The 10,254-nt window shown below is 36.7% G+C and overlaps 1 protein-coding gene across 1 annotated transcript; it reads right to left on the bottom strand.

Annotated features, from left to right (window-relative positions):
* Positions 1 to 447: 447 nt before the first annotated feature.
* Positions 448 to 7,157, bottom strand: crip1 (cysteine-rich protein 1). The gene is made up of 5 exons (XM_062440924.1): positions 6,988 to 7,157; positions 2,473 to 2,567; positions 1,657 to 1,714; positions 857 to 901; positions 448 to 730 (listed from the first exon to the last, which is right to left on the bottom strand). The coding sequence occupies exons 1-4, from the start codon at positions 7,025 to 7,027 to the stop codon at positions 861 to 863; spliced, it is 234 nt and encodes a 77-aa protein (XP_062296908.1). The 5' UTR covers positions 7,028 to 7,157; the 3' UTR covers positions 448 to 730; positions 857 to 860.
* Positions 7,158 to 10,254: the final 3,097 nt, after the last annotated feature.

Below are 10,254 nucleotides of genomic sequence, written 5' to 3'. Positions count from 1 at the left end.
GTCCACTTAGTTATAGTTTTATGACGGTTGACCTCTTGGAACCTTTTCAAATCTCATGATTTTACCGCAAAAAAATACATAATTGTTCCTACATTTAAAAAATGCAGTTTCTCTTATGTTATGAAATGTTCCAGTCTGGGGAAGCTTTGACCTGATGTTTAAGTGCTCCTCCACAGTTACATAACTTACATTATCTTATTTATATGTAAAAAGGTTATAGGAAAACATAGAGTTTAACTGTTTCTCAGCCAAAAAATGATGTATCATGGGTTTAAATGGATTGGGGGAATGTGGATTAAATTACACAGAGAGATGAGACACATTAACACTAAATGCAAGTGACTTGAATGTTATCAGCTAAAAAAAGAATTGCTTTAATTCTTGGGAGTTTTGATGCAGGGAGAATAAAATGTAAATACAACTGAAAAATGACACAAACTTTAGAAAAAGTGTTCAATCTGAATGTCCACCTTCAGAACAAGAAGAGGACAAGCACTTATTTATTACTGATAGGAATACACCATCATCTTTGCTCTGTCCTCAACAAAACAGGGACAAAAAAACAAAACAAATAACATGAAATGAAATAAAAACACGCACACAGAATGTTTCCTTAGAGTAAGATACAATTTGTCTGCTGGTTTTTATTGTGACTAGTTGTGACCATGCTGGCATCTTCGAGCTGGTTTCCAGGCAACAGTTTATGGGCGGGGGTTTTTCAAGCGTGAACCTGACAACAGAGTAGAAAACACACATCAGACAAACTGTGAGGATGAATTTGCTTAGAGTCAAGGTCTGTTTGTCTTATCAAATAGCATGAAAATGAACAAGCAAATGAGCAAATGAATGAACTCACCTGTCTATTTATATGAATGGCTCTCGGCTCCACCACGTCCAAATCCTGAGAGAGGGAGAAAGAGGGAAGAAGAGGAAGAATTATTAAAATGAATTAACATTTATTTTTACGTTAGGAGTTTGGTTTCAAGTGGAAATTAAAGCTCTCATGGCCTCAAGAAATATACTTTGGTGATTTAGTAGATAATTACAACTATTCTCCTCACTCAAGATAAGAGTTCAAAGAAATTTTTATCAATGATGTAACAACTTGTTCTTTGAGTGTGTGACCCTATTAGGTCAGGACACAATGTGTGCTTTAATAGGACCTTTTACAAGCTCAAATCAATTGCAACATCCCTTCACAAGGTGCTCCTGGCTGTGATAAAACCTTACGGCCAAAGGTAACGGAGCCTTTAGCATCATGGCTCCCAGGGTCGCTCACCTTATTATTTTTATTGTCATAGTAGTTAAAGGCCCTAAAAGTTAAATGTTTCAATCAGGTTCTACCTATAAACACACAACTGTCTGTTAAAGAGCTAAAGTGAAAATTGTTGTGGTTATTTCACATGGCGGATTTCTGTATATAGCAACATTTGAACTGTGCCAAAAGTGTTGATGAAGCAGATATACTAAAAATAAACAGCACGGAAGTCTGTTTTTATTTTAACTTTGATTGTTACATGTTTAGTCACAAATATTTCCTGTTTTTTAACAGTTAAGGGATTGTCATTGTGGTGTCAATACATCAGAGTGAACTCATTCTTTGTGTGAAAAGAATCATGTGAGGAATATGTGAGTATTTTACGTAACAATGCTTACCTTTAGGTCCAAACATAGCAGCGTAGCAGGGATTGTGACAGTATGGCTTCCCTTCATGCTGTAAGAGTCAGAGTTGTATTATTACTGACCATATCACAACTAAAAATATTAACACTAGTAGTGTTGATATAACATAAAAATTAGATGCATTAAACTTAGTTCTGCCTTAAATATAAAACATTCTTTTTTATTGTATTGTTATATATTGTATGTATTGTTATGTTATTGCATGTACAACATTGAACATTTTTTGTTGTTGTTGCTAAAAGCATTATCCAAAAATGTTCAACACATCATCAAATCATGCACATTTATATTATATGGCACATTCAGGGTTGGGTACCAATAATGTAATAAAATGGATCCAGTTACAGGTTAGTAAAATAATTAGGTCGTGTAAGCTCTGAATGGTTATATCTAACCAATCTCTTATGAAATCTTTCAAACCAACAGATGATAAGTCCTTAAAATGCTCAGGGACAAAAAAAAAGGTAATTTGACAAATCAATTCCAGGAAAATTGTGGAAACTCCCAGTTTGAAAAGACTGAAAGCTCCAGAAAAGCTACTAAATGGACCTTGTGTATGAGCTCTTTGTGTCAATAACAAATATATATATGGAATAATGTTATTTTTAGGTTTTTGGATGAAAGTCTTTGATGCTTACTTCTTAACTTTTTAAAATAAGTTTTAGTGCTTAAAATTGTCAAAAGTTACACCCTAAAACTTAAGGCGGAAATTCAACAATAGACTCAGATTCAAACCCAACTCTGTGTACATTAAGCGAAATAACAGAATATCCATATCATGTGTCTCACCTCTGCATGTGAGCCTGCTGACAGCGTCTTGTTGCACTTCTCACACTTCAGACATGGCCTGTGCCAGTCCTTGCCCAGTGATGTCACCCTCTCGGCTGCCAAAGACATAAAAGGACACAAAAATTAAAAACCACATTCTCTTCAACTTCCACCACAAAGACAGCTACTGTAGTCTGGAGCGAAGATGGAAATGTGTGACGGGGTCACACTGGGTCATTTAATCAGGCTCAGATGGAGCATTTTTGCATTGCATTCTTGTTTAATGAGACAAATAAGATCTCCTTACGGATTAGTTCGAGAACATTGTTTGGGTGTGGCGCTTGTGGGAAAAGTGAACTGAATGTCCCTGAGGAATCTGCACTCCTCCTGCCTCATAAACTGATAAAGATGGTCTTTATCTGGAGGGCTGATCTGCACAAACACCCATCAGGAGGGCTGTAAATGTGTGGAAGGAACTCAACTTTGTGTCTTGTGTTTCAGGTTTTTACTGGACTAGATGGGCTTTAGAGATTTGTCCCTGGATTATGAGGGAAAGAGGACCAAGAAGTTAGAGAGAGGAAGCACAGGAAATGCAAAAAAATGGAGAAGTGCTATCATAAGTCAAAGCAGTTTCTATCAAAACATACAACAATTGAGGAGTGCAAAACAACCAGGAATGTACAGAGACCCACAACTGACACAGGAGATAAATAAATAAATGAATAAATAAATTACTGTGATAGATTTAAAATAAATAAGTCAAAATGTGGCCGCAAAAGTCCAAATAAATACATTTGCACATTATTATTATTATCATTATTATTATTATTATTATTATTATTATTATTATTATTATTATTATTATTATTATTATTATTATTATTATTTTCATGTTAACTTATTTCCAGTTTAAAAAGTAAAAATAAAAAAAGTGTAAAAAATAAATAAATAAATGAAGCAAACAAATATATTATTATCTATTATCTATCTAAACTATCTATTTATTTTATTTTAAATTAATTGTGGTCACTTATTTATGTGTTCATTTCTTGTGTCACTTTTGGGTGCCTCCACAGAAACCTAAAAAAAATGTATGAACAGGTGAAGCCATAAGCCTAGTAGCTTAACCACAATACCGGGATGCTGTTTGACACATTTCCTCATCAGAGTAAAAATAGCCTGATGTTTGCAGGATGAGATTATGCAACAGGCAAGCGGAAAAAGAAAAAGTTGTGCCAGGGTGGGGTCAACCTCGCAGTCCAGCTCTATGAAAACATCTCAGCAGAATGTGGTGGTCTGACACGAACTAATTACTGTACTTAAGTTCAAATAACAAACTAGTAGACTGAGCAAACACTGCGCTCTACCTTGTCAAAGCAGTAATGACGATGGGTATCCCAGGTTAAGTTAGAGGTCAGTCTACCCTGATTGTTCAGTTTGATGCCTGTGTATGTTGGTTTACTCCTGATTTTATGTGGATCTGATAAAGCTTACAATGGGGGCGTGACAGACAGAAGAATAATACGCTCTCTGCATCAATTTATGCTGACTGGAGCGATGTGGAAACCGTCCAATATACACAAACACAGACAAATCTGAATGGAAAAACATTCTGTGAGAGGAGGCTTTTCAGCTATTCGCTTCATTCCTTCCCAAATTAAGATTCCTGGAGAGGTTGTATAACACTTTGACATGCTAAAAAAAGAAGCTGAGCATGCAGTCCAGAGCATTTAGAGTTGAGTGAATGACCTCGAACACAGTAGCACTCTTCGTGGCATGGACGTAAACTGAATATCAAAGATTTAAAGGAATGCTTTCTTTGATTAAAGGATGTTCTGTCTATGAGATATGTAGCTAAAAATAGGAGGTGGACATTCCTTCTTCTTTGTTTTTGATATCTTCTCAAATAACTTTTCTTACCAACTACCAGCACATCCAAAGTTCACTAATTAACACGTTGTATATATTGTTAAATCGCTACACAAGAGAGATATAACATGTTACTTTGTGAATTTTAGAGGTTCTGGTAAGAAAATTTTACTTTGGCACAGAGCCAAGTTAGCTTTAGCTGTTTAATTACGTTTCTGGTCTTAGTGCTAAGCTAGTCAGCTACTGGCTGGATCATTTTGGGACAGTATATATATTTACTTTTTTGACATGAGAAGATAACCACTATTCTCATGTCTGTGCAGTAAATATGAAGCTAACAATAGCAGCGGTTAACTGAGCGTAGCATAAAAACTGGAGGCAGAGTGAAATTGCTAGCTTGGCTCCATCTGATGGTAACGAAACTTGCCTATTAGCAGCTCTAAAGCTCATTAATTAACACTTGTTACATGAGACATAATGTGTTTACTTAGTGAACACGTTCTTGTTGAGCCAGGCTAGCTGGTTCACCCTGTTTCCAATAATTGCGCTACACTAAACTTAACAGTTGCTGGCTGTAGCTTAATATTTAACAGATAGATATGAGAGAGTGGTATCAATAGTGCTTTTCCCCAAAATGTCAAACTATTACTTTTTAAGATATTAAAAACAATCATGAATTAGATAAATGCTACATGTGGGAACACATGGAGAAGCCTTTTTGTGTTTTTTTTCTCTATGATTTTAGGAGACATTGGTTCCTTTGATTCCTTCATAGTCTCTGCACACACAACCTGCACTATTCCCCTCTCTGCTTCCAACAATCACTCACTCCCCTTTTTAAAAAAGTCAGTAGTCCTGCAGAGGAAAAGCATGAACGCCTGCAGAGTTTCCACCAAGAACAATTTATTTACAGTAAATGTTTTGTCTTCTGGTCTGAGTGTTTCTGGAAGAGAACCAGATCCCCCTCCACCACCACCACCACCACCACCTCCTTCTACTCTATTACACAGGCAAGCAGCGGTAGCCTGATTGCTTCCATCTGAGAGCTTAGTAACATTAAGACAGATGAGTAGCAACAGAGACAGCAGAAAGAGGGGAGAACGAGGGGAGTGGAGCTGCGAGGTGTGATGGAGACGATCTGCAGAGTGAAGACGGAGTGAAATATGGACGTTTGGTGGGAGATTGATGCAGACAGTTCAGGACAATGACAGCACTGTGCATCCACATAAAGAATACAAAGGAGGATACGTTTTTCCCTCAGCTATATTTTAGAAAAGAGTAGTTCATCTTTTTCTGCTTTGAAAAAAGATTGCTTGGTATGTTCTGGTTTAAACAGATTGGTTTGCTTGTTTAGCCCAGGAGTAGAGTTTATCCACAAGAAGAAAGAATAGAAAGGATGGCTTCCCAGTCGTGTGGTCAATTTATCTGACTGACAGTCCAAAGACTTGGCAGCACGCTGACTTTGTGTTGGCCTCATCTTCTGTGTCTCTCTGGAGAAGATTTACTCTGCTGCACATTACTGAGCTGCAGTCAATGTGGTAAATGGATTAAGACGAGGGGGAAAAAAAACCCAAAACGATGCAGTAATTGGTCCCAACTTTGATGGTATCCTCATGAGACAGAACTACAAGATCATACTTTTTCCAGGACAGAAGGAACCTGCTTCCTCTGCTTCACTTAATCATTATTCATGCAGCTCATCAGTCACTACGAAGGACAGCTCTATTCCAACAGGGAGCACACAAGCTAAACTCGTATAGCTTGATGACAAGGAAGCTTGCAGAGTGCATGAACCTTTTGAGGCTACCAGACATTAATCTGCAAGAACACATGCATACTACATAGTGGTTCATATGTATTTATTTTTACTGCAAGACTGCATGCATACAGACAGATGTAAAAACTAAAAATAGGCAGCTTAGAGGAGATAGGTTGACATTAAAGTGAGAGAGCAGGTAAAAGTGAGTGGTTTCCCTTGAGTGGTGAAAGTAACTACAGTACTATTATGAGGTACTTGTGCTTCAAAAACTTCTGCTGCTTTCTACTTTTACCGCACTGTATTTTCAGAGCTAAATATTGTACTTTTAACTAGTTAATAGATTATGATTTTACATATAAAAACAAGTGATGCATTATAGATTAAACCAACCAAAAATACACAAAGAAGTTGAATCTTGACTGACTATATTAGATATTAACGAAATACATGTTCTAGTATCAATAATAATGGTCCAATAATATAATAAAATATCACTCATAGGGGCCATTCTGCATGATGAGTACTCTTACTTTTCATGCTTAAATATACAGTTGCCTCAGTTGAACTCCTGTGCTGTTCTTAAATTACATTTTGCATCCTTTTACGTGTAATGGAGTATTTTTACATAGTGGTACTGCAACTTTAACAGTTTAAAATTAATTATCTGCATACTTGAAAACTAAAAATACATTGTTCATTATTAATTTTCTGAAGGTCTTATAAATATTTAACTTGCCTGCATGCAAGTTATATGCTTACCAGCATGACACTCTAAACATTCAGCTTCCTGTTTCCTCATTTGAACTAAGAAGCTGCAAGATTTCATTAACCAGGAAATGTTCTTAACACGTTTCTGCAACTGATATATAGAAAATGTACTTAAAAATCAAATGAAGTAAAAATCTTACCGAAGTAAACCTCCTTCTGGCACTTTGGGCACTTTGGCATTTTGTTGCAGCTGTGTGTGTTTATCTACGGAGGAGAAAGAAGCAGTAAGTATCCTCTGGATCAAGTGTGACTGCAGCTGTACACAGGCCCACCTGTCAGCTCTGACCACGCCTTGCTGTGAAGTGCAGATGTGTGCTCCGTTGCTGTTTTTATAGTGCCGAGGAAATAGTTCAACTGAAACTCTTCTCTTTTTTTTAATTGTGGGAGAGGCTTCAGACACATTGTTGGGTCTGTGTGTGCAGGCAGGAAACATCACATGAGAATTAGACTGCTGCACTTACACAAACTCTTCCTCTCTTCATTTCTTTTATTGCAAACATCTAAAAGGATGTCAAGTTTTTAATGGCCTCATTATAAAGATCCAGATGTTTCTCCATATGTAAAATGTGATGTATGTACATTTTACTTTCTATAACCTATCTTTATGTTTCTCTATATATTCTTATATTTGATTATTGATTATGTTATCCAATACCTATATCGGTATTGGATTAGATACAGCAGTGTTCCCAATCTGGGGGTCAGAACCCTCCAAGGGGTCACGAGATAGATATGAGGGCTAAAAAGTACTTCAGAAAAGCCATAATATTACACATCTGTTATATAAAATTAGTTGTTTTTGAAAGTTCTCTTATATTTGTTATTTTCTGGTCAAATTTTGGATTGTTTTACCTTTACACAGCCACAAAATGTATTCAAAAGAAACAATATGAAAGTAAAAAGCACTCTTTGATACCAGAAATGTGACATTGGATAAAAGGTCAAGAGGTTCAGGATAATGATGAGGTGATTACTAAAAGGAAGCATATTGTTTCCATGGACACGTATCTGATTTTAGTACAAATATTGTGCAACAACAAAAAATCCAACATCTTTCACTGTTTATCATCATGTGACTAAAGTATAAAGTCTGGATGCCTGTAGCTGAACATGATATGTAATCAGTTAATTACAGGGATGCATTTCATACTCTGGTCAACTAATTAATCTTCGCAAGTCTTGCATTATTCATCTGTGGAACAAATACTTAATTATTAATACTCAAAGCTTTGTTCTTCTATGTGGGCCTAATTCCCCCTTTGAGAACTTTATTTGACACCTTCTCAGTATTTATTGGAGAGCTGCTGCAGGGCTGTGTGAACAATTACTATGTGATTAACCAAAAGCAGCACTAAATATGATCGTAGGGTCACACAGGGTCATCAGTTTGTGTCTCTGGTATCAAAATATGACTTTGTATATAATGAAGTAGGTAAAAGGATGTTTATTGTAGGCCATTAAAGAGTTAATCTCAAGGGATTTATGTATGAATATTGATAAAAATGCAGAAAATGAGAAAACCTAAAATTCCATGTAATAGCTGTCAAAGTGACATTGGTAAACTTCCATGTCCCTTCCCTTCATTATTTACTTTCTGGTGTGACGTGTGTGTATGACGTGATTTAAAAAAGGGAGCTCCTTACTGCTCTGTCATAATCTACTTGTCATTTGACTCCACCAATCTTTTATTAGCTGGGTGGGAAGATAACCCACATGATATATGATCCAACATAAGGTGGATCAACAGAACTGGCAGTGACTGAAGGGAAACACCTTTGTAGAGATTGTAATTGTATATTTATAGGAAACTGTAGCTCTAAAAAGAAGTGACAGGCTCTTACTGCTGCTAAATAATACTATCAGTTTTATTAGTATTTGTACTATTACATTTTTTAAGATGCACCTGTGGTCAGACAGACTAAATCCAGTAGGCCAGACGCCACACAGCTGCTTTGCTTGCAGTTTTTTTGTGTGTGTGGAGGGAACAAAGTGTTGCAGGTTGACTTGCTTGTGATTGCAGCATGATGATGATGATGATGATGATGATGATAATGATGATGATCTCAGATGTCTCTTAGGCTGGGATTGTTTTGACTCCAAGCTCAGAGAGTCCTGGGTGTAATCATTACAACACAAGCAGATCACACCCATCTCCAGCGTGACTTTTGACCAGAACGGAAGGGTTGGGAGGTGTGTGTTTTTCTTTGTGTGTGTGTGTGTGTGTGTGTGTGTGTGTGCTCTCTTACTTTTATGTGGCATCTACATGCACCATTCATACATACCTGTCTGTTTTGTCTGCCCCCCCCACACACACACACACATACACACACCCAGGATCCTTTTTATGATATCGCCATGGCAACCAAACAAGAAGCTGATGATGTCAGACTGACAGCGTTACTGCACAAAACCTTTAGTACTTTTTGCTTGCTCGGGGCACTTTGAGGATGACTGAGCTAGTCAAGATGACATTTTCACACACATCTATTCTCGATGTTAACTGAGGTTCAAGGTTAAGTCTCAATAAAACAATTCAAAATACAAACTTAATGAAAACGTTCTAAACACCTGGTGCCAGGCAGGACAAATACAGGGATTATACATTTATTTTTCTGGACGAAGAAATATTAGTTAACATGAACAAAACATTCAAAATGCCTTAACAAAGAAAGTAGAGAGGGCCACTGCTATAATTGCTTCATTTTCAAGCCCTGTTTAGTGATGTTAGCGGCATGAATCTACAGTTGATCAACCACTTTGGTCTCGACTGAAATAACTCCACAACTATTGATGTAGAGGGGTTTTACTGAAATGTCAGGACAAATATTAAATACATTGCTGTAAACTATCCCAGAGGATGAATCCTATTGACTTCAGTGATCCTGGACATTTCCTGTAGAACCACCATGAGGTCCACATTTATAGTTTTGAGTGAAATGTGTCAAAACTGGATGGTTTCCACCTAAGGATACATCATAGTAGCTTTGGTGATCCCTTAACTTATCATCTAGCTCCAGCATTGGGTCAAAATTTCAGTTTGTCCAATATTTTAATTTATTATGAAATACCTGCAAAGATAATAACATTCACAACAGCCTCAACTGTGTTTTGTTCTAATGAGCAAATATTAGCATGATAACAGCTCAAGTAAGACGGTGAGCAATGTAAACAATATACAATGTTAGCATTGTTAATGTGAGCATGTTATCACACTGGTGTTAGCATTTCGCTTAAAGTGCCATTTTGCATGAAGAGATGCTGTAGACTCTTATGGGGTGTGACAAAGCCACGAAATGTGTGTGGCCATGGTTTTTATGGTGCTTCATGTTAACAAAAAGATGGTAGGATTAAATAGCACAGGGAACTGGCAAATGGCAAGAATGAGTTTTTCTTCCATATTTTACAAC

Source organism: Scomber scombrus, chromosome 19, assembly GCF_963691925.1.
Source record: "Scomber scombrus chromosome 19, fScoSco1.1, whole genome shotgun sequence".
NCBI classification, from domain to species: domain Eukaryota; kingdom Metazoa; phylum Chordata; class Actinopteri; order Scombriformes; family Scombridae; genus Scomber; species Scomber scombrus.
Note: the sequence above shows the minus strand (reverse complement) of the source record. Positions and strands in the feature narration are given on the sequence as shown.

Excerpts from the sequence above, each read along its gene's own strand:
- crip1 (XM_062440924.1), bottom strand. The coding sequence starts at position 7,027 with ATGCCAAAGTGCCCAAAGTGCCAGAAGGAGGTTTACTTCG. Across the intron at positions 1,715-2,472 it reads CAGCAGGCTCACATGCAGAG|CATGAAGGGAAGCCATACTG; the intron begins GTGAGACACATG and ends TGACTCTTACAG. Across the intron at positions 902-1,656 it reads TGCTATGTTTGGACCTAAAG|GATTTGGACGTGGTGGAGCC; the intron begins GTAAGCATTGTT and ends TCCCTCTCTCAG.